The 23737-nt window shown below is 48.9% G+C and overlaps 9 protein-coding genes across 9 annotated transcripts; 6 read left to right on the top strand and 3 right to left on the bottom strand.

Annotated features, from left to right (window-relative positions):
• Nucleotides 1-2836: 2836 nt before the first annotated feature.
• On the top strand, nt 2837-4019 carry ABOM_006086 (uncharacterized protein; the record flags this gene model as incomplete). The annotated part of the gene is made up of 6 exons (XM_022533215.1): nt 2837-2895; nt 2960-2986; nt 3048-3285; nt 3345-3452; nt 3521-3850; nt 3909-4019. 6 exons carry the CDS (start codon nt 2837-2839, stop codon nt 4017-4019), a joined length of 873 nt encoding a protein of 290 aa, XP_022388584.1.
• Nucleotides 4020-6681: 2662 nt separating this feature from the next.
• On the top strand, nt 6682-8800 carry ABOM_006085 (uncharacterized protein; the record flags this gene model as incomplete). Its single annotated transcript, XM_022533214.1, has 3 exons — nt 6682-7482; nt 7531-7633; nt 7689-8800. The coding sequence occupies 3 exons, from the start codon at nt 6682-6684 to the stop codon at nt 8798-8800; spliced, it is 2016 nt and encodes a 671-aa protein (XP_022388581.1).
• Nucleotides 8801-9141: 341 nt separating this feature from the next.
• On the bottom strand, nt 9142-10255 carry ABOM_006084 (OB-fold domain-containing protein; the record flags this gene model as incomplete). The annotated part of the gene is made up of 2 exons (XM_022533213.1): nt 9142-9818; nt 10123-10255. 2 exons carry the CDS (start codon nt 10253-10255, stop codon nt 9142-9144), a joined length of 810 nt encoding a protein of 269 aa, XP_022388582.1.
• A 994-nt stretch (nt 10256-11249) lies between these two features.
• On the top strand, nt 11250-12203 carry ABOM_006083 (NAD dependent epimerase/dehydratase; the record flags this gene model as incomplete). Its single annotated transcript, XM_022533212.1, has 1 exon — nt 11250-12203. The coding sequence occupies one exon, from the start codon at nt 11250-11252 to the stop codon at nt 12201-12203; it is 954 nt and encodes a 317-aa protein (XP_022388587.1).
• A 485-nt stretch (nt 12204-12688) lies between these two features.
• Nucleotides 12689-14457, top strand: ABOM_006082 (glycoside hydrolase family 43 protein; the record flags this gene model as incomplete). The annotated part of the gene is made up of 2 exons (XM_022533211.1): nt 12689-14276; nt 14354-14457. The coding sequence occupies 2 exons, from the start codon at nt 12689-12691 to the stop codon at nt 14455-14457; spliced, it is 1692 nt and encodes a 563-aa protein (XP_022388588.1).
• A 120-nt stretch (nt 14458-14577) lies between these two features.
• Nucleotides 14578-16841, bottom strand: ABOM_006081 (Zn(II)2Cys6 transcription factor; the record flags this gene model as incomplete). Its single annotated transcript, XM_022533210.1, has 5 exons — nt 14578-15056; nt 15146-15284; nt 15354-15729; nt 15783-16214; nt 16264-16841. 5 exons carry the CDS (start codon nt 16839-16841, stop codon nt 14578-14580), a joined length of 2004 nt encoding a protein of 667 aa, XP_022388585.1.
• Nucleotides 16842-17292: 451 nt separating this feature from the next.
• ABOM_006080 (putative DRAP deaminase) lies at nt 17293-17961 on the bottom strand (the record flags this gene model as incomplete). The annotated part of the gene is made up of 1 exon (XM_022533209.1): nt 17293-17961. The coding sequence occupies one exon, from the start codon at nt 17959-17961 to the stop codon at nt 17293-17295; it is 669 nt and encodes a 222-aa protein (XP_022388586.1).
• Nucleotides 17962-18375: 414 nt separating this feature from the next.
• Nucleotides 18376-19374, top strand: ABOM_006079 (DnaJ domain protein; the record flags this gene model as incomplete). The annotated part of the gene is made up of 2 exons (XM_022533208.1): nt 18376-18520; nt 18629-19374. The coding sequence occupies 2 exons, from the start codon at nt 18376-18378 to the stop codon at nt 19372-19374; spliced, it is 891 nt and encodes a 296-aa protein (XP_022388575.1).
• Nucleotides 19375-20995: 1621 nt separating this feature from the next.
• On the top strand, nt 20996-23228 carry ABOM_006078 (universal stress protein family domain protein; the record flags this gene model as incomplete). The annotated part of the gene is made up of 4 exons (XM_022533207.1): nt 20996-22052; nt 22108-22874; nt 22948-23009; nt 23063-23228. 4 exons carry the CDS (start codon nt 20996-20998, stop codon nt 23226-23228), a joined length of 2052 nt encoding a protein of 683 aa, XP_022388636.1.
• Nucleotides 23229-23737: the final 509 nt, after the last annotated feature.

The raw sequence follows: 23737 nt of genomic DNA, 5'->3' as shown, positions 1-23737 counted from the left end.
ATATCTGCATAGCCATCATCATCTATTTGAAGCCTCCATGCGGTTGGGCACAAACCGCTTTGTACAATTCCAAAAAAAGAACACCAAGAAACCCTCTGCCATAACATTGTCCTTCTGTAATATCATCATTCCTAAGTTGGCAGGTCAAACGATACGGGGCAAAACAAAGCACAAAAGGAAAAAAAAAAAAGAAAAAAGAACTTCAGGTAAAATATAATTAAATAAGATAAAAATATTCCGATTCAGCTTCTCGGGCTTCTCTCAATCTCATTAAATCTCGCAGTAAATCTAATATGAACGCTCAGTAGCTACTCAGCCATTGACACTAGGACCTTGACCCAAATTAGGAAACCTCGAAGAGTGCGGGCCGCGCATCGTTCTTCGAGATAAGTCATTGCGATTGTCGTTTCTCCTTTTCAATGGCCGAATCCCGAGTGTCTAGAAAGATGAAACCATGGACACTCTCGTGTTGTCTTCGATTAGTGAGACTGATCATACCATTCCTGGTCAGGTGCCGAAAACCCAAGTCCCTTTCATAGAGTTCGATAACCTTCCCACCTATATTGATGCTCTATGGTTCCTTCGCCACTATTCATGGGTGTCCGTCGTTTTCGATATCTTTGTAACAGAAATTTGCAACACTATTCTTCCATGGACTGACTATACGCATTTAGGCTAGGTTATGCTTGGGTTGGCATGTGCAGTAGCCATCTCAATCATTTGGTCATTCTTATTGGACTGTCAGGTGGTTGTCTGCGCTGCTTCTCTCACAGTATGGTAGGCATAAACTCGGGTTGGTCTATTTCACCAGTCTTCGCCCCCTGTATTACCGCATTTCTTGCATTCGGTGAGAGCTACATGCAGGGCTACTTTGTCTTGTGCTCACGGACTCCAGACCGAACAGGCGCTGCAAGAATTCTGGTTGGTTGGGTTGTAAGATAATAGTTTAGCAAGCTACTAGTATTGTTCTGACAGAAAGAGCATGATGGTAACTTGGGGGCCTATCAACTATCGTGCATGCACAACAGATGATGCCTCGGGTCAGATACTACTCTGTTGCTTACCCCTAGTATCCAGCAAATCGCTAGGGGAAATTGTCCGGCCACCAGGGACTCCGTATCCGCCAGTTTACCACTTTCCGTTCAGTAGACTTAGGTATGGTATGTTGGGAGCATATGACTTCCAGATCCTTTGTAAAGCACTCCGAGAAATGGTCTCTGCATGGCGATGTCGCTTGAACTCCTCGGAAATCCACATGTTAGCTCGGCATATCTTCGAGCGCAGACTAACGACAAAGCAGATGAACGTTCTGTCTAGATGAAAGAACAAAGCTATGTGTCGGATCATACTATTCTCTATACATGCACCTCAGTAGCCGTGTCTATCGACTCCTGGCCACTGGCGAACTGTATCATCTGACCCCCGTCCCAGTAGCCCTTGCAGTATATACGAGGCGTGCAACGTCAGCCCATATGTCAACACACGCGTGACTTTGGCGCTTCCTTGAGTCATTCATGATGACTGAATTTCCCGATATGCATCTACTACTGTTGTGAGCAAATAGTTCGGGTACGGGCTGGATTAAAGGGCACTGGCCCACTTCATACAGGACTCTTTGGGTCCAGTGACTGTCAGCAGAGATTAGACATACAAAACAGAAATAAAAATCAAAGATAAACAAAATGAAAATATGCTAGCTTAAAAAGGAAATGCACGTCAACATCCATGAAGATTGTGCCAGAGCAGATATGGACCCCGACACACTTCTTCCAGATGGGCTCTGTATTGACTGTGAAGCCAATGGACGGCAATAACACTAGGCTACACAAGTCTATAGAGATCGATCATCTCATGAAGGTACTGAATTGTGCATATCTTGCTTGACAGAAAAGACAACAAGCTTCCTGGGTTGACGTGTCATCAGCAACTCAGAGCAAGCACATTAAGAATTCACTTGGGGCAGACAGGATTCGATCCAGCTTACCTTGGTTCCATGCTCTCAATACTTTTACTTCTCGAAAAAGCTTTATCTGGCCCTTAATGGGGAAGCTTCATTTCTACTGCAAAGAGTCTCAGAAAACAAAAGCCAAGAGCTATTGGGGCTTCTGAGTATACTTCCTGCTACGCAAGACGAAACTACAGACAATAAACAAATAAGGCGATTTAATTAGCATTCAATTATTTATTAAATTGTCTCTTTTCAGATATATATTTTACTCAGCCAAAGCCACTTCTAACTGACTTTCCACGAGAATGTTCACCTGGAGCCTAGAGACCAGATATTCTGCAACTTAATTATCACGACGTACTAGTGGGTGTATCTAAGGCATACCTCCCGTTTGGCATACTTGTCACACAAACACTCCAAACAATATGTATATGGTTACCATGGGCAGAATTCAAACAGAGTGAATGCAACAGGAGGCGAGGTGAATCTTAATACTACTCTCACACATCCAGCGGGTCCCTTCTTCTCATCTCGCTTTCTTGAGAGGTAGACTTCTAGTCAAAATAAAAGCTCATTCATTGCTCTTTCACAACGGTCTCTAATCCTCACCTTGAATGGGCTTATTGCCGTCTTTGCAACATTCTATAAAACACGTCTATTCTCTGCGCTGGCCTGTTCTTGTGTCCTTAAGTCACATATTTCAACTTTGAGCTCTGTCTCCACCCAGCACAAACTACATTTCACTCATCTTTAACACTCTTACATCATCTCTTCAGCATCACTATTTAGCTCGTCCCCTAGTCATCGTCTAATACAGACCTTTTCACTTCGTCTGGCTCCACGCGTATCCCCCTCTGAGATCTGTCCTTGTCTTCCACTTATATCACGATGGGCGACAAAGTGAGAAACGCATATGCTGGTGGCTATAGCGATGCTATCAAGAGACAGTAAGCTGACCCTTGTCTGCGTACCGGACCCATAGGAAATGGACTTACTCGCTAACAACACTAGGCTTGAGAGGGTGGTAATCCCCGACAGGTTCGACGGCTCCTTCATTATTTAGCTGAAGTTTACGAAGCTTACAGCTATTCTGTTACAGAGTCAAGTGCATGACATGCAACAAAATGCGCATGCAGAGCGCATATTCTAAGAGACAGCTCGATGCCCTGCGAAATGCCATAGTCGTCAAAGGCGGTCGAGCCCTCACTGGTCGTGGACACGCCAAATGCAGAGAATGCGTAGGTGGTCAGACCGTAGAGCTTCGGTGCGTCATTTGCGACGAAACCAAGGGTCTTGAGGAGTTTGCAAAGAACCAGAGGCATGATCGTGATCATGCAGTAAGTCTTGAAAAACATTCCTGCGTCTATTTTACAAAGCTAATGGTGGTTCTTCATAGAGGTGCTTGGCTTGTGTGCAGAACCATACGGAAACTGAGCCTGTTCTCGAGGAACAAAAACTGCTAGCAGAAAGCGATATGTCCACCGCTCAAGATACTACCACGTCCGTAAGTCCCCTACTAAGATTAACCTACCTTGCGTAGACAAACTTTTCATCACATTAACGGACTCGAAGAGCCAGGCAGACGACGGTTACGCATACAGTACTGGGTACGGGGAAGAGGAAGAGGATGACGATGACTACTCCGTAGGGGGCGGAGTCTGGGTTGAGCCCGAATGCCCTCAAGGCAACCCTCCCACTAAGAGCAAAGAGCGTGAATATATTGGATACTACCAACAGGGAATGTCCCATCGCCTTAGCATGCCTACCGCAGCGCCGAGAAGCGTGCACTCTGGGTGGGCATCTTGGGGCATCGAGGCTAGTTCTGCGCAAGTAAATACTTTTCGGGCCGGCAAACCCTCAGCTTCAGCGCAGAAAAAAACATCGAACTTCGCAAAGATTCCGGTAAGGCTGATATAATTGACGCTACAATGGTTTAGAACTGACTCGCACTTGTGCCCAGAAAATGCGAGTTGAGAGAAGCGAACCCTGGACATCACGCACCCCCGCCCCTACCAGAGAGAATGTGGCATATGAAAAGGGTGAACATGCTGACATCGAGGATTTTCTCTAAGTTAGCAGGAACCGTGGTTGAGTCCGGTAAAAGCAACCCACTGATTCCAAATGGGACATTGCCGTGGTTAACCCGCCAAGCCCCTAAGGCACCTCTTGTAGGACCTCATGATATTTTGGCTCAGCCAGGGTATATGTCATTTGAATTTCAAATTTCCATGGAATTCGTGGCATTCTGAGGGCCTGGAAGAAATATAAATCGGTCTTAAAAGGAGTTTTCGTGTCAATATTTTGGGGGGCTTGGTTCTGGTCTACTGACTTACCCCTGAGGATCCGAGTGGCAGGTAGAAATTTTAGAAAATAAAGCACTTCAAGCAATTAAATCATTCATAAATGAAGCTATTTAAAGCTCTAAAATCAATCAAAATTTAGATAAGGCCTATGAAATGGCGTCACTGCTGGAGTCGATCATCCCCACTGACCCACCGAGCCCCTGCCCTTGTTACCTGATTCGCTTAGTATTCTCGGACCCACACACGATGCCTCCAATCCTCGCCCTCCTTCCCTTCCTTTTATCCATCACCTCCAGGGTTACAGTACTATACGGACACACTGTACACAATAGTACTACTACTAGTACTAGTACTCACATCCTAAGACAACATCCTCATCAAGCGGGTTGTCTGTTACTTGTAAATTTGTTAAATTTGTCTCCCCTCCACTATTTCTCTTTTATCGCTATGTCTCATCGCCTAACACCATTGCTGCTCCTGTCAAAGCTCGCGGCACTGATCTGCTCTGAACCTTCCTGCTGATCTGCTTCCTACCAACCTTCCAGTCCAACCACCTACTGGATGAGATACAGTGGTCTACGGTCATTGTTCCAAGGATCATTTGCATCGTCACAGCTCCTTTGCTGTCTTGACGGACTGCAGTAGCAGACGTCACTCACCCATTCTGTTGTTGACACCTTTTGTGTTCCCTTAACATCATCGTGGCGTCAGAAAACACTGCTGTTGATGCTGATGCTGTGCCTGAGGTATCGGATATTCGCCGACGTGAGCTGATTGAAAAGCTCGGCTCAATAGTACCGGAATTCGAAAGCACAACTTGGGCACTGCTGTGGTTATCCGATATAGAATAACTTGAGGATTTGTGTAGTATGAAAAGAGGGCCACTTTTAATGGCACTAACGGGTCCCAACCGTCGGGTCTTAATGCAGTGTAGGTAATATACCCTTCTACCTTTTGAGTATACTAATCTATGCCAAGGGGCCAGTCGTGTGCGCAATATAGACCCAGCGAAAACACTAAAGAGAAAACGCTCGGAGTCCATAAAGGAAATGGTAAGTTTGTATCTGTTACCTGTCACAGTATACATAGAAGCACAGCTAACACTAGTTAGTGCGTCATACGGGATAGATGTTGTGTACTCACCGGTAAAGAAGGACCTATTGAAGTCGCACATATCTATCCGTACAGCATGATGGGCAAGTCAAAAACTGAACAGGAACTGTTTTTGCAGTATCTCGAATCTTTTTGGCATCTAGATACGATCCAGAAATGGAAGAATGCTGTCATGGGTGAAAACGGAATATTACAGAATGTTCTGTGCCTCTCCGGGACTCTCATGGTTTGTGGGGCAGAGCTCGTTTTACTTTACAGCCACTCGAAGTATCTGTCAACCGTAAAATCTTGACAGTACGGTTTTTCTGGATCCCTATATCAAAACACAGAAAGACAATTGATCTTAAGACAATACCATCTACCCCATCGAATCTCGGTCATACCGGGAAAAGGATTAAGCTTTTCAACTGTAAATCAGGAAAGCAGATTTATTCAGGGGATATTATAACAATCACAACAACTGACCCTGATGAATATCCTCTGCCGTCTTTTGAACTGTTAGAAATGCAATGGCTCTTGACTCGAGCATTGGGGTTGAGCGGCGCCGCAGATCTTGATACGGAAGATTGGGACGACAGTGACTCCGAGGAGAAGGAGCTGGTGGAAAGACCACGAGGTCGATTACACCACTTCCAAGAAAACGAGCTCTTCAAGGTCCCCTAGTAGTAGAGCCTCTAGCAAAGCAGCGTCGGCCTCTCGCAATACATCGCGCAATTCATCTCGCAACATTAGCACACCAGTTATGAGTCCTCGGCGCTAGCTACTACATTGATGAGGGTCACAGATGAGGAACCAAAAAAAGTACGATGCATCTGGAGATGTGCATGGGCGGTGACGTATGGCTGGCGTTGGCGGCTGCGATCAAATTAGTTCAACGTTTAAACTCTTTCTGTTCCTCATGATTTATTATACGATTATTATTCTCTGTCTCTATCCCAAAACAATGCAATGATTTTTTTTTCCTGCTGCTGCTTTGTTATCAGGCTTTTGCATTTCACGCTTTCTCTGGGCAGCTGCAACTGTGTGATGGTTCAAGTTCATTCATACACACACATCCGAGTTGTTTCACGCTCCACTCCCCGCAAGACCCCTCCATATCGTCACTTGGTCTTTGTCACTCTTTTCGCTCTTCTTTTTCTTTGCGCACACAAAAGCCACGTAGTACAACCAAAGACTTCGCCACTTGCGATTCGGCCGTAATTTATCGCTTGATTCATTTATCGTTTCCCTTTTCTAACCGTATCGATCACTTCCAATCCGACCACCTCGCGAAGGAAATACACGACAAGCGACTCGACGCCCAAGACCATTATCCTTATGGCTTACGATGGATATCAGAATAACCCGGCCCCTTCCTATCAACCGGGCAATGCGAATCAAATGAATCTAAACGAGCCCCGCGCTTCGTCTTACACGCCGCCTTATCCATCTCAGTATGGCCATGAGCACCACAATATGCCGCAACCTCAAGTTCCTCCTCCACCCCCAGCAAATCCATACGCGGATGTTCAACCTCCCCCAACGCAGCCGCATACCTGGCAACAGCCCTACAATGGGAGGATCAACGAGGCTGTTAACTCCGCATTTCACAAAGCTGACACATCTACCTATCTATCCCCGGAGGTTTTGACCCAGATAACGGCGAATGTCATCCAACAGCTCAAAGAGACAGGCTTGGAGAACCTACAAACCGACCAATACCAGGCCCCGCAGCCCCCGCCTCGGCCGCCCAAACAATGGGCAACTGAGGCACATCCTACCTACCCCAATGACTTCGCCTCTTCTCCGGTCATGGCGACACAAGATACTTCAGTCTCGTCGCCCCACGTCGCCTATGATAATCCCGCTTATCAACCACGACCACCGTCCACGGGATACTCCGGCAGCCCCCATCTCCAACCCAGAGCATCCCCGGCGCTGCCATCAGAGAGACGAGGATCTCCAGCTAGTCAGATGAGTGAACATAGCCAGAGAATGGAATCCCGACCAAAACCGCCGTCGAGAGAGGCCACCGTCACGGAGTTGACGACGCTAGAAAGAATATGGGGGACACTTTTTGAGGATGGAAAGCCAACTAAGAAGCTGACTCAGGTCTTGCGTGGGATTGCTGTTCACTTGGTTAGTATTACTATAAGTTGATGAATTCTTCATCTAACCTGATGCCAGATCGAAGACTATGAACCCAAAAACAGTCTAGTCATACTTCCCGCAAAGCTACAAAGGTTTTATGAAGACACCAGAGTACCAGGGGACTATTATCCTTGGAAATGTAAGTTGGGTTTGGTACTCTTTGTGAGTGGGCACAGATAACCTTTGCCACTTAGATATCTTCGATGATGAGACGTCACATGTTTCGAGATTGTTCCGAGAGGTCAAAGCCGAACACCATCTCGTGCAGGAAGAGAATCAGTTCCATGATAGACCATATATCCCTGGCCTCACGCCGCGAGGCTTTGAGACATGGGCTACCTTGATGATACAAGTCAACCCCGAGACGGAATATAAGCGACTGCAGAAAGCCGTGCTGAACATGCCTATTAGCAATCCAGACAACAGAAAGGAGAGGTTTCCTAAGGAGATCCCACAATCGTTGTTCCCTTTCGAAAAAATACTAAAGTCTGAGGTGCAAGAACATATCAAGGAGTGTATACAGGAGCATTGCAGAGTTGACTTGGATAAGGAGTTTGAGAAATTCAAAGCGCATCACGAAGGCTCTGCCACATCCACTGCCGCTCCAGGCCCTTCACACAGTGAGCGAGAACGAAAGCCATACCAGGCGTCTGTTTCCACGGCGGTAGACAGTGACGAGGAAGAACTCGACATTCCTTCGCGTCCCATAGAACGACAGAGGAAACCATACTCCGTACATCCAGGAGGTGGAAAGGAGTATAGTGACTTTCAAGAACCTACCCATCGACATACATCCTCGTTCTCCGCAGGCTCCGTTTCAAGGGATACTTTAGCTTCCTCGGAGCCCAGAGCTTCAGAGTCTCAGGGCCTTGACCCTACCTACGTTCGACCAAGCACTACTCAGCCTCCTCTAACCACCATGAGGCGGTCAGGGAGCCCGCCACGAGGATCCCGGATAGGTAGTGAATACAGACACTCTGAGGGTGATTTGCTGGGATACAATGGTAACTCTGGATACGAAGTCGACGATAATCACTATTACCGTTCTGGCGCCTCCACCAGCTCAGGAGACGTACGTGAAGACAATCGATTCTACCGAGACTCTAGTCGCGATGAAGACCAACGACTGTACGAGTCTCTCCGAGAGCGTGAACGGGAACGCGAGAAGAACAAATATAACGACTACCTTCCCCATCGAAGCAGCTGGGATGGAGAAGAAGGCTACTATCGCGACGCACTCGGTAGCCAAGGAGGCCCAGTTGGCAGCGGTAGTGGATATGACTACAAGACGTATACTTATAAGTGATGACCCGAAACGAACCCCATCGTGGCTTTAGCATCTTCATTTGTTCTTTTTTCTGTCCCCTCCTTTACCTGTTCTGCCGTGATTTGAAATTTAAAGTGATTCCCATGATGCACTCTTTATTTTTCTTATTTGTTGTTTGCTTTTGCGGCCAGCGAGTCATTTCTTGCAATGAGTTATGTGTTACGGCCATGTCTATTTAGTTCCGCTGCATGTAACATATCATTAAGTTGTGCTTTTCTTGGCACTGTGATACTTCTGCTCAAGCCATGTTGAGTCTAGAATATTTTTTTTTTTCGGTAGGGTGGCACAACACAGCATTCAATATGACTGCTTCGACTGTACTATACTTTTCTTTCCTCGAATTCACGCATGAATTTTGCTCCAGCATCCCGGCTATACAAAGCCTCCTTGGCTCTGAGTCTCTCTTCTCGCTCCCATAACTTCTGGATTCTCCTCTGGTCCTTCTCCTCCCGCTCAATCCGTCTTCGCTGCCGTCTTTTTATCCTCTCCTGCTCCTCCTCAAGTCTCTCCTCTTCATCATCCGCCTCGGACCGCAATCGCTCAACCTCCTCTTCCGCCAAACTCCACGGCACAGAAAGCACCTCAACAAGATATCGACTCCGCTGATCCAGAAATTGTATTTCGGCGTTTGTGTCCTGGACCACGGAAACCCGCTCCAATTGAATCTGCATTGTAGCCCGAAACATCGATAACGTCCCCTTCACCTGCACCACGACACCTGGGACCAAGGCCGTTGTATCCACGGTTGTCTTATTTGTAGCTGCGACATGTTTAGTCGCACATGCAGACTGCAGGCCCCCTCTTCTGCCGCTTTGAACGGACTGGTCACCATCGTCATCGGTAACTGGAGCTTTGAGGACAATGATGTCGATTGTTGCGCCACTGCTGTCGTCAACCGTGAGGATGGTTAGCGTGGGGTATTCTGTCCTGGCGACGATGATACCGACTAGAGAGACGAAGCGGATAGGGTGGTTCATGTAGAAGAATGTGGATTGGTCTAAATTGGACGTTAGACGTAGTCTTCTATAACCTATGTATGCTACACCGACAATCGAGCAACGAATCCTTAACATGAGATATGGAAATCCGGCGCCCTGAAAGAATAAGGCCGTGCATGTTGCTTATTGAAGCGGCGCCATTCAAATCTGGGATACAATTCGACAATCCCAATCAAAACAAACGAGCACACCTCCTTCCCCAAGGGAAACAATCCAAAACGAAAATAAACACCCAGGTTCAAAGCAAAGCAACAAACCCGCGAATGACCCACAAAACGGTTGAAAATAACGGTAAAATCATACCTTCAAATCCAGCCCTCCTTTTAAGTAAATGCACATCTACTGCTCCCATCTTTACCCAGGCGAAATGCGTCGGGGATGCTCGGAAGCAGAATGCCGGGTAAAAGACGAGTTCGCCATCGTCGACTGTCGCCATCGGGTCATTTTTCCGGCTGTGGATGATGGGGGATGGGACTGTTGAGGTTCGGTCTTGGGGTTGCTTTGTTTCTGGTAGGCGCCGATCATGCTATCGGTTAGTCACGTGTGTTTACTATCGAGGGGTGTTTTTGGTAGTGCCTTAGGCTGCAGTATGATGTCAGATCTCATCGTGACCTATTATTACTATTGTATATGTGAGCTTCTTGTGAGGATTTGGGAGATTTTATATAGTGCTGAGCGGATATTGACTTAGATTTGAGGGGAACTTTGTTTAAATGAGGGCTAATCTAAGGTTTATTGGTTTGGGAAATTAAAGGATTTCGTAATAGTAGAAGATGATATATATTCGCTAGAGCGCTGCATTATTAGCCCATAGCAAGTAACTCACAGTTCAACCATTGACCATTATTGAGCTTTGTTTTTGTGAAATATTCTTCTTCCTCCTCTTCTTCCTCATCCTCTTCTTCTTCTTCTTCTTCTTCTTCTTCTTCTTCTTCCCTAGTTTCTCAAGATAAAAACTAGACTAAATTGCTACTTTCCAACAGTGGATGCTCAACCGTCATCCAAGAGGAGACATTCCAGTCGCATGCTTTCTAAAGCATAGTGAAATATAGAGATGGCGGCGAACAACGTGAATAAATGATGGATCTTGATATAAATCTTTAGCTCAATAAGCGGGGCTGAATTCAGGCTTATATAAGTGTTGCAGTCAAAGGTTGAACACTGCCTTGGTAATCCAGAGTCGGAGCAATGAAATGCAGTAGCAGATACAGCAAAGACGCTGGTCAATCCATAACCAGCAATTCTCACCAAGTTTTTAAAGAGCCACTTGGACACGACAACCAGGTGATGAGGGATCATGTGGTCCCACACCTAATCTCCCATACGACGCGGGGCAAAAGCTTCCATTGATTATTCCAACTGCGTTCATGTCCACGGAAAATACAGCCTCAGCGAGTAATTCCGGATAGAGATAGACTATATTCAGCATAATGCATCCCACTAAAACGATCTGCATCGTTGGTGTTACAGGGAATCAAGGTGGTTCTGTTGTTCAGCGATTCCTCCAGGACCCCACTTATCATGTCCGGGGCCTAACGCGCAACCCCTCTTCGAGCAAATCCCAGGAGCTCGCTGCGCAGGGGATAGAGATTGTCCAGGCTAACCTCGACGATGCGGCTAGCCTAAAGTCAGCTTTTGCAGGTGCCAACGTTATTTTCAGCGTCACCAATTACTGGGAGCCGTTCTTCCGAGCAGACTGCCGGCAGAAGGCTGCTGAGCTGGGCATATCCTGCCGCAGGTACGCCTACGATGTTGAATACCAACAGGGCAAGAATATTGCCGACGCGGCAGCAGCAACTGTCGACACTTTAGATGAAAATGGATTTATTGTGTCGACGTTGAGCCACGCTGGGAGGTGTAGCGGGGGCAAATTCGAAGAGCTGTACCATTTTGATGCGAAGGCAGACGTCTTCCCAAGCTACGTGCAAAGTAATCACCCAGAGCTGTCTCGGAAGATGTCTTGCGTGCAGACGGGATATTTCATGTCCAGCTATAAGCTGGTCCCAGATGCTTACTTCGGGAGAGCTAATGATGGCTCCATTGAGATGACGTTCCCTACTGCTCCAGACGCAGTGGTACCTCATTTCCATGTCAATGCGGATATGGGGCATTTTGTGTACGCGGTGGCTAAGATGCCGCCTGGGAAGAGTTACATGGCTGAAGGCACGACGTGCAGCTGGGCGGAGTATATGAGATTGTGGAGTGAGGTGAACTCAGTGCGAGCATCCTATCGGCAGATCTCGTTGGGAGAATTAATAGATCGAACACCCGATGCAGAATTTGGTCGGGAAGTGGGGGACATGTTTGCATATTCGACCGAGCCGGGGTACGATGGTGGTGAAAGAGAGCTACTGCATGCGGTAGATATCCGAAAAGTAAGTTAGACCATGCTTCTTTCCAATCTTCGAGCTCTTTCATGCAATCGGTGCTCATTTACGATGCGATTAGGCTGGAATAGACTGCCCAATGACTAGTTTGGAACAATGGATGAAAAAAGAAGACTGGTCAAGCGTTTTGCAAAAGGCCTAAGCAGAACATGAGGAGAAGAGCGCAACACCCGAGTACTCGGCTCTGACTGTCCCGAAAGAATCCATGTTTACCCTGCCCATATCGGCCGATTTTCTTGCCTGTTCCCCACAGATGCGCGGGGTAACAAGTTGATTAGTGGCTTTATATTCATCCATACAAGGCAGTCAACCTTTTAGCCTGAATACACATGCCGTTGTGCGTCAATCGGTTAATGTTCTGGATTCAATATCTAATGATCGGCAGTAGCCCCATTTCCCCACAATTTACCCCCAGGTATAAGAGTCGCTGATAGAGCTTGCTCCAACACCAACAATGGACCAGTAAACACTTCTCGAGCATCATGTGGTCCCCTGGATTCTCGACGTTGTCCTTTTTAGCATTGGCGACTTCCACCCTTTGCCAACCAACTGGACTGTCGCCATACACAAATCCAATCCTGCCCGGATGGCACTCTGATCCGTCATGTGTCTATGTCAAGGAAGACGACACAATCTTCTGCGTGACATCGACGTTCATCGCATTCCCCGGACTCCCAATCTATGCCACAAAAGATCTCCAAAGTTGGAAACTAGTCAGCAACGTCTTCAACAGACCTAGCCAAATCCCATCCCTTAGCGACACCACAAATCAACAAGGAGGAATCTACGCACCAACACTCCGCTACCGCGATGGAACCTTCTACCTGATAGTCTCCTTCCTCGGCCCAGAGGTTAAAGGCCTCGTCTTCACCTCATCGGATCCCTACAGTGACGCCGCATGGAGCGACCCACTGGAATTCTCTGTCCGGGGCATCGACCCGGACATCTTCTGGGACGACGACGGCACCGTATATGTCACCTCAGCTGACGACGCCCGAATCCAGCACTACTCCCTCGACCTCCAAACCGGGGAAACCGGCCCCGTAACCTACCTCTGGAACGGAACGGGGGGTGCCTCGCCCGAAGGACCCCATCTGTACCGCAAGGACGACTACTATTACCTGATGATCGCCGAAGGAGGCACCGAGCTCAACCATGCAGAGACAATGGTCCGTTCCAAGAAACGCACCGGGCCGTGGGAGCTATGTCCCCATAATCCAATCCTAACGAACAGGAATACGACCCAGTACTTCCAAACAGTCGGCCACGCCGACTTGTTCCAAGATGGGACCGGAAACTGGTGGGCCGTGGCCCTCAGCACCCGGTCCGGACCCGAATGGAAGAACTACCCCATGGGCCGCGAGACGGTTCTGGCCCCTGCTACCTGGGACGAAGGAGAGTGGCCCGTTGTCCAGCCGGTGCGAGGCCAGATGCGAGGACCGCTGCCTCGAGAGAATAAGGACGTAAAAGGCGACGGGCACTTTGTCGACGAGCCAGATAAAGTTACTTTTGCTCCGGGAGACTCGATCCCTTCTCATTTCTTGTATTGGCGGTATCCGCAGACTTCGAACTTCGCTGTATCTCCACCGGACCACCCGAATACCCTCCGTTTGACACCCTCCCTCTACAACATCACGGGAGATGCGTCCTTCACTCCAGACCAGGGTATAACTCTCATTACCCGTCGCCAAACAGATACTCTGTTCACCTACAGTGTGGACGTTGCATTCGACCCTCAGGTCACCGATGAAGAAGCCGGCGTCACCCTCTTCCTCACCCAGGCCCAACACGTCGACCTGGGCCTCGTATTACTATCATCGCAAAACGGAACATCCTCCCCGGCATTCCGACTCCGGGTCGAAGGCCATGGGAACTATGAAGGTTCGCTTCCGGGAAAGATCGTGCCTGTTCCGGAGGGGTGGAGGGGAGAGCCGATCCGGTTCCAGATCCAAGCTGTGAGTGATGCCCAGTATGAATTCTCTGTTGCGTCGGTCAAGACGCCGGCTCAGAAGGCCGTCGTTGGGTATGCGGATTCGAGGATTGTTAGTGGTGATACCGGGAGGTTTACTGGTAAGTCCCTTCCTTCCTTCCTTTCTCTCTTCTTTTCTGGGTTGCCTGGAAAGGAAACGATGTACTGATGGCATCAGGTACGCTTGTTGGAGTTTACGCTACGAGTAATGGTGGATTGGGGACTACGGACGCGTATGTCAGTAATTGGAGGTATGAGGGACAGGGTCAGAAGATTAATTGATATTGATCTCCTGTGTTTCTTCCACACTCTGGTATCTATACCTTTGCACAATGAAAATACACACATCATGCCTACATTGAGTCCATAACCGTTCTATACAATACATCCTCATACAACAAATCAAAATGCCCCCTGATTCCCGGCCTCATAAGCCCCAAATCCATCCATCCCCATCCACCCCAGCCCATACAACGACCCGAAATCCCACTGGTTATCGAACGAGATATCCGGATTCGAAAAAGGAAGTATATCCGGCAACAACTCCCCCCCGCCCATACTCTGCATTGCAGGACTCCTCCCATCGCCCTGAATAGGAAGTAGTCTCCCATCTCCTCCCTGCTGCTGGTGTAACTGCTGGTGCTCCTCACCGCCAACAACATTGGGCCCCCTTACATCGCCATCAAGAACCTTCGACACCGACTCCTTACACTGCGAGATGCACATCGTCGCCAGATCCCAGCCGTCTTCGGCGGCGGTTTGGAGCGTCGTCCAGAGGTGTTGGAGGCTTGTTTTGCAGGTTGAGATTATAATTTTGTCCGTTGATTCGATGGTGCAACGCAGGAGGATTATTACGGTTAAGATTAGGTGGTGGGCTGTATCTGGATTTGGTGGTCTTGATGTCAGGGGGGGGGTATGTGGGAGGGGGCACTTCAAGGGAATGTGGAGGGGCGTGTGGGTGGGTACATACATGGAAGCCAGAATTCTTGTAATTGGGCTTTGGTGAGGGAGCAGACGTAGTTTACGATCTCTTGGGCAGATTTGCGGAGCTGGGAGAGGTGGTAGCGTGTGGTTTGGAGACGGTCGATGTCTGTTGATAGGGCTGCTGCCTTGATTTTGGCCACTTTTTAGCATTGCTTTCCATGGAGGTGGTGTTGAGCATGAAAGGGATTACTAACATGCAGAGAGATTCGGTTCAGCAGTAATCGGACGGCAAGATAACTTAGTTGTAGACTGCTTGATCCAGACACTCTCGTGTTCTCGTCATGATCACGGCGGAGGTAGTTCGGCAGACGATCTTCCCATTCGTCTAGGTCTGTCTCGAAACGGCGGATCTGCTTCCAGGTCTCCTTTGGGTTGAGGTTTAAGTCATAGACTAGTGGTAGAACTTCTCCCAGGATTTCGGTGAGGGTGCAAAGGTGGATGAATGAGTTTGCAGCTTTGATGCGTGTGTCCGATTGATTTGAATCTGTGATTATATCCTCTAGCATAGGGATGGGTACATCGTATCTAGCTTTGGTTATGGTTGGACTGATGCCATGGGCAAAACTCGACCTGCAAGTTTGGTTAGAGAAAATTATCACCAAAGGAGGTAGAAGCTCACTAACCAGCGGTCATGAATGACGACTGCCCACCAGAGACGAATACGCAGCGATTTTTCGCTCTTGGGCCGTCTCCAATGAGTCGGGTCACGGTTTAGCCCTAGAGTCTGAGCTAGGGTAACGGCTCGGCCGTTGTTGATGATGTTCACAAGCATGGAATAGATAGGTCGCCCACCCATGTCCAATAACACCGAGTACATGGTCGACAATGCAGGGGCTAGAAAGTCCTGTTGCAAAGCCTCCACAGCCAGGTTCCATATAAAATATATGTCCGGCTTCGGAAATTGCCTGAGCACAGGCGAATGATGCCAAAGGATTAAGGACACGGAAAAGAAATAGCAGACTAGGACTGGTGACAGCTTGTCGCCGGCTTTATACAACTCCATGAATAGTTGCTCATCAAGGAGAGGGAACGCTGGGTGGATCTCCTCGAAATACCTTACCAAATGTTAGTGGTGTAATAGATCCCAAGGGGTAGCTGGCGTACAGTCTGATCAGTTCATCGGTATACGGTTGAAGGACTTGCAATACTATCTCTTTCTGTCGCTTCCCCGGATTCGCTGCCATCGACAGGCCTTCTCTCCGCCGGGGAGCTCTAAGGTACACCATCGGAGTATCCGAGGACCCACTTCTTTCTCCAGTCGATAGCGAACTGGATTTAGAAGACATGTATCGCTCCAGGATTTTTATGTCTTCGGAGATGACAGGACTGGCAAACATGGATAGTTCGACCTTAGATTGATCTTGACCTGGTGAGCCATGATAGTCACGCCCGATATGTTCTTGGCCGACTTCTCCATCGGCCGGAGCCGGTGACGGTACTTTATCAATGGGAGTGAAGGGTGCAATTCGTGATGTCTGGGTACGTCGCTGGTCATGCTTCACTCCGCGGCGGGGCCTAGACGACGATTTAGGACTACTAGATATTATACAAGGAACTTCCTGTAGGCTGCATAGCACACAGGGCTGGTCTGGAGTTCCACCGGTACATCGACGCTTGAAACGGCGACAGCGCTCACACGCGGGGACTTTGTGGGAGCGGTATGGTCGTCGTTGGCTCTGCATGATATAGGCCGCTAGGACTGTAATTTATCCCTAATTTCCATCCACTTAGCCTGTCGGACAGTGTACTGCGCAGTACGCGACCTTGGGTACAATGTCTCGGTCGTTATGCAGCGGAAATTCGTGGAGACGCCTTTTTCCGGCGGAAAAGATGTGGGGTAAGATAAGATAATGGCTAACTGCTGCAGCTCAACCACAATCGATGCCATCAATGCCAAGAGAAAGCTGCAGATAACTAAATCCTTCTCGGCGCAGGGATAGCGGCTGACCCTGGAGCTTGGAAGAAACGTTGGCATGATTGTTGAGGCATGTGACTGCGTTTCACGCGAGGGGGCCACCATAGCTGCAGTGTCAGGCAGGTGGTAGTATGTACTAGTAGTATGTATAATACGTTATCTCTAACTATCATTCATGCTCCGTCATATCGCATGTATCTCGTGCTAGGACAGCTGGATCAGCTGAGCAAGTTGGCTTCCACCATTCTTTTCTTTGGATTCCTTTGCGCTTCCTGCTGTCTGCGCCGCTCGTCGTCGCTGATGTCATCTAGGTTGGTCTCAACTGTGTCCAAAGCGGCCTTGACCTCCTCTTCGCGATTCTCATGTCCAGCCACCGCCACCTCCAGAATATCCTTCTCCAGTCCATTGACAACCTGCCAATCAATCCCGGCCGCGGTCAACATCTTACACCCCTCTGAGCCACCGACAAACGTCCCCGGCTCCTTGACCCCAAAATAGACCTTCTGGATGCCCTTGCGATCCCCCTGACGAGTCCGGATAACCCTCTGCACACATGGCAGATTGCCCGACAGTCGCTTCCCGCATGGCTCCATTGTGACGTACATGACTAGCTTTCGGTCTGGTTCAGATGGCAATACCTCCCACACGCGGTCTTCTGGCACGGAATGCACGGCGGCGTAGTTAGACAGACAGCACTGCTCGGCGTGTGTATTACCCGCTAGTTCCATTGTGTAGCCGGTCGAGACGATCCGGTCGTCTTCAGTCTTGTAATCGCCTTCTTTGCGGGAGACGAGGATGGCGCCGACGCGAAAGTTGGTCGGGCGGGGTGGGGATTTTTCGGCCAGAGAGAGGCATTCTCGAAGGTATTTGACGTGTGGGGATTGCATGATGGTCATGTATAGAAAATATGTATATATATATATATATAGCAATGTTTCAAGGAGAGAAAACAACGATTTAAGGTATCAAACTGGTATATACATCAGAGAACCGAAGTTAAATAAATTTAAGTGTGAAAGACTAAACGGAAATAAATTAAAGATCAATGACATCGAAGGCGGGGAGAGCTCCATTGGCCGATCTAACCCAGTTGGGTAAGCAAAATGGTTTTCCCAATGGGCGCGTCTCAACGCGTCTGTTGCTGTGAATCAATTCACTTCGCCTTCTCTGTGAGTGTTTTCTTGTCCTGTGCCCCCATTCCTTCTCTGCTCTTTCGGTCCTACTGGATCTTTGGGAGGCGGTGAGCTGTGATCATTATCTATTCTGTGGCTTTCGTTTCACACTTCTTTCTACCTTTCATTATGCCACACGAAGATGACGTCCCCGATATCCCTGAAGAGGCTCCCCTTGAGACTGACCTCTATGAGACCTTGGGGGTTCAAGGGGATGCGACTGCAGATCAGATCAAATCCGCATACAGGAAGCTGGCGTTGAAGCATCATCCTGGTGAGTAACGCCCATTTACATATCCTTGGCCTGAGTGTACTATTTATACTTGATACCTCAGAATAAGAAAACCGTGAGAAAAGTGACCCTATTCTAACAATACAATAGACAAGGCCCCCGAGGATCAAAAACAAGAAGCAAACAAGAAGTTCCAGCAGATCGCCTTCGCCTATGCGATTCTGTCGGACGAGCGACGTCGCCGCCGATTCGACCTGACAGGCAGTACCGCCGAGGCAGTGGACGAGGATGACGACTTCAACTGGACAGACTTCTATCGTGAACAATTTTCGAGTGCAATCGATGTAAAGGCGCTCGATAAATTCAAGCAGGAGTATCAGGGCTCGGAAGAGGAAGAGAGCGACCTGCTCGCGGCGTTTGAGAAATACCGAGGCGATATGGACAAGATTTATGAGTCGGTAATGTTGTGTAACGTGCTTGATGACGATGAACGCTTCCGCGCCCTCATTGACAAGGCGATTGCCGATGGCAAGGTTGAGAAGTACAAGAAGTACTCTGAGGAGCCGGAAAGGAAGCGACAGCAGAGATTCAAACGTGCACAGAAGGAAGCCAAAGAGGCCGAGGAGGCTGCTAAAGAACTTGAGGAGAAGGAAGAAGTCAAGGGGACTACTAAGGCGAAGAAGGGAAAGAAAAAGAAGACCTCTGCTATGGATGACAGCGATCTAGTCGCTCTGATTCAGCAGCGACAGGCTTCCCGTGCCGAGTCCTTCTTTGATAAACTCGAGGCGAAATATGCCCCTGGCAAGAAACGAGGGGCGAAATTTGAGGAGCCTCCTGAAGAAGCTTTTGAAGCCACCGCAGCTCGACGCAGCTCGAAAAAGAAGAGGGCTACATAAGCGATGCGCGTGGACAGAACCCCGTTGGCTGTTTTGGAACTTCCTCTTGCTTCTTTTTGTTTGTTGATACTGGCCATTGTTTTTCTGGAGTAGGAGTTCTGGGAGACCCATACGGATATTTCTTGGTCCTGCTGGTTGTTTTATTTTAGGGAACTTCGTCGTCATACAGCGAGATTCGAACGACCTGGACTCTTCATGTTACAAGACATATGTCATAAAGACGAAACTAATGACTCCTTTTTTTTTTTTTTGTTGGTAGTTCTATCGAAGGGCATCTTAACATCATGATTAGCGCACCGTGAGCCCATTGTTCTACATCTACATAGAGTCCCGACAGTTGTAGGGTAATACGAGCCAGCAGTACCATCCCTGGTCAATTATTATTATCTAGATTCCTCTTGAAGAGGCGATGATTGGCAATGGCGTGAATGAACCATTAGGCTACAATTGATTCTCGTGTAACGGCGTTGGTACCCATTGAAATCCTAGTAACTTCACTCGGGTTAAGCCACCGTCTCGTCTTCATGCACCTTGTGATAGACGCAAGGGATTGGAAGTGACACCAAATGAGGGAGTGATACTCATGACATCGCCGGCATAGAGTTCAGCCCTTTTGACATTGGATCTTCTTTTCTTCTTTTTTTTTTTCTTGTCTAAATTATGTTTTATTCTTCCCCCCCTTTCGGTTCTCCCCTCAGAAACCCAGATCAAATCCCTCTCGCTGTTGCCCCGCCATAAATGCCCGAGCTCTTGGTGAGTGCCTCTTGAGTTCTCTGGGATCCTTTTTTTTTCTTACTTTTTTCTTGTCTTTGGATTTTTCGGCTGATCCCCTTTTTGCATTGAAACTTTCTGTCAAATATCCTTTGCGGCATCGACTCTGGTTGCTGATCACTGCGAAGTTTCTTTGATTCATTCCGTGGCCCGACGGTCGTGAAAGTGGATTCCTCGGGGACAAAGAAGCAGAAGAAGACCCTCTGGACGCTGGAGAGCTCCTGCCATGGGTGCTAACTGAAAAAAAGGTCCCTTGCAGACAAACTTGCGAGCTTAACAGCGCCCAATAATAATTGATTATAACCCCTCTTACTCCTTGAACACCAATCGTCGTCGCTTCGAATTACCACCACCATAGTAGTGGCGACGTCCCTCCTCACCCTAAACAAGCCCTCCCAAGGACCATTGTGATTCAAGCCAAAACAAGTCTCCTCTTCTTGGCAGCGACCGGAGAGAAACTAGTGGAAGATCGCCCGTGATAGACACGGCTGCCTACACGTGGAAGAGGAGTCGTTGAGTTTTTAAAACTACCGACTAAAGACGGTGGTGGCATTTGGATCGACTTGACAGTTTCTTCTTCTTCAAACAACCCACAGTGTGGTTTTGTTGATCTTCTTCAGAACCAAACCCCCCCCCCCCCCTCCAATTTGCACACTATACGGTTTATACTAGCACGACCAAACAGCGTCCGCCGCTGAATGCGGAAGTGCGGACGCCCCCGTCCAGACCCGAGCTAAAGCCGTCATTAGGCGGTCGATCTCCACATTCCACAGCTGTTTGGCCAGCCTCTTGATTCTGGTACGACTCGGTTCTCCACAGCTTATCAACCGCCGCAGCGGCGCCACCCACGATGCAGCACTACTACAGTAGGAAACCCGCCGCAATGTCGCTGGAAACCGCTCTGGAAGAAGAGCGCCGTGAGCTTGTTCATGAATATGAAGGTCGCAACGGTACGGGCTCGCGGCGGAACCACAGAACAACCCCGACGGCCCCAGCGCGGAGCCTGCTGGATATTGCTCCATCGCCTGGGGCCCTGCCTCCACGGCATGGGTCCATCGCCGGCATTGGCGTCGGCGTGACTCCCCCTTCCGCGCGACGCAGCTGGCATGAACCTCTGGTCACAACTACGTCTAGCACTGCACCTCCTCCTGTCAAAAAAACTTCCACCCCACGACGCACGACATCGGCCGTGGCTCCCCCGCCCCTCCCGCAGAAGAAATCTTCCACTGATTCCGAGGACGCTCCCCGCAGATCCAGCGACCCGCTTTCGGTCACCAAGGATAGCAAAACCGATAATAATAATAGACCCCGGCCGAGTATCCGCTGGGACGATTCAGTCACAATGCCGCCTAGTGTCCTCTCTCAACGGCGTGCGAGCCAGGCACAGGAAAAACCGCCCACCAAGGCCCTGCAGGGCAGGAACGCCATGGCAGCGGTGATGTCCGGTCTGGATATACGGGTCGGATTGCCGAGTTTCACGAGAGGGAGAAGCTCGTCACGGAACAACTCAGCGCGCGGGACCTCGTTGGACTCGCGCTTGTCCCCAAAGAATCGCTGGCTCAGCCCGAGCTCTCGAAGCCCGGCATCCCAGTCGACCAAGCCGACAGCAGAAAAGTCGAAGCCGACGGAGATAGAGAGCGCTAGTAAACAGCAACCTGTTAGACCGGCAGCTCGCCGCCAATCATCTGACGACGATGTCCGTTCGCCAACGCCTGGAGATGAACGTTTGGAGAAAGACATGTACGACAGCGAAAATAACCTAATTGAAACCAGTGAAGAGGAAGTCGATGATTCTACCTCGAGCGATGATGAGGCTAGTTCCGAGCGTGGACGAAAGAAAACGCCAGACCGTGCTACTCCTATCGGGGACAATGAAACAAGCTTCTCAACGACCGATTCGAAAGAGCGTATGTGCCCCTCTGCTCGCTTTTATCTCTTATGTAATCACTAACATATCAATAGAAGCTTCGGCGGATAGCCCCGACGACAAGTCTGAAAAATCGGAGTATACTCATTCGGCGAAACAGGGCCCAATCCCGAAGAAGCCTGAGGTTCATCCTCGAACAAGCTTCGACACTGCTTCGGCGGCAAATACCCCCTTTGGATCGGAAGATGAGGCGGAGTTGTCCGACATAAAACGGGCGCAAAAACTCGGAATCCAAATGTCCACCATTGACAGTTCCGTGCACAATAGGTCTATCCGGACTATCATCCGCGGTGACTATACCGGCCTATCAGAACAAACGGAAAGTGGTCGTCGCCGACAGCGCAAGTATCTGGTAACTACGGACCTCAGTGAAGAATCCGTTTATGCCCTGGAATGGACGATCGGCACGATCCTTCGAGATGGCGACACGATGTTTGCTGTTTGTGCTATTCATGAAGAGACCGGTGCGCCAACCTCCGTTCAAATTGGGGAGGGCGCCAAAGCCATGCAGGATGCTGCGGCCGTTGTGGGGTCGCAGACCGAAGAGACGGCGCAGCAATCGCAAAACGATTCGTCCACTAATTTATCGCGTGCGCTCTTGAGCCGACTGGGCTCTGGAACAGACAGCAAACCCGGCTCTGTCGATTCTCGGGGGATGTCCAAAGCGGAGTCCGAACGCGTTCATGCGGTTGAAGTTATCTCACAAACGTGTGTCCGACTCCTCAGAAAGACTCTGTTACAAGTACGGGTTGCCGTTGAGGTGATCCATTGCAAGAGCCCTAAACATATGATTACCGAAGCTGTACGTGGTGCAACTATGGACCTTTTCCCCTTTGCCCTTACTCGAAGCGACTGACATCTTTCTTGTTTTCTAGATCGATGGGCTTGAGCCAACCCTGGTCATTGTCGGCGCCAGGGGCCGGAGCGCTCTGAAAGGGTAATTATTCATCATCCTACTCGAAAGCACCTACAAAAGCTAATGCCCTGCAGTGTACTTCTCGGGTCATTTTCCAATTATTTGGTCACGCATTCTTCGGTTCCGGTCATGGTTGCCCGGAAGAAGCTGAAGAAGCAATCCAAGACCAAGAAGACGAACATTCGTTTGTCAAATAATCTGTCAACACCCAAGAAGCTTGCAATGGCAAAGGTGGATTAGGTTGACAGCACACCTCTCGCGTTTGCATTTCGGATAGCTGGACGGTTTCTAGCCACACGGCGCAGGTCTTTTTTTCACGCACTTTCTCGATCATTTACCTTCAATTCTCAACCTGTATGATTATGAATTATTGTTACCATGATGGACGAAGATGCCCTTTTGCCTATCTTTCTTTCTGTTTCTCTTATCATCGCATGAATACTGCTTTTCTCTTTTCATTTCTTCTTTTTTTTGAATGGCGTCCCTACACGCATAGTTCCATGTGGTTAAGGGGTCAGTTTGATATGACAACGATCAGCACAAGGATATCCTCATGACATTTGAATATCAGAATAAAACATAATGAGTTGGGACGAGTCCCCTAGACAGCTAAAATTGTGTCTCATCGGTTATATATGTAACAATGTGTATGTTTGTAGGCGATGTCATAGCTCGAGCTGGTATCACGTGCACGGGTCACCGCCCAACGACTGCGGAGACCAGCCATCATATCGGACTACGTACGATCT

The sequence above is a fragment of the Aspergillus bombycis genome, assembly GCF_001792695.1.
Source record: "Aspergillus bombycis strain NRRL26010 chromosome Unknown contig00049, whole genome shotgun sequence".
Lineage (NCBI taxonomy): Eukaryota > Fungi > Ascomycota > Eurotiomycetes > Eurotiales > Aspergillaceae > Aspergillus > Aspergillus bombycis.
The sequence above is the reverse complement of the archived record's forward strand: the minus strand, read 5'-3'. Positions and strand labels throughout refer to the sequence as shown.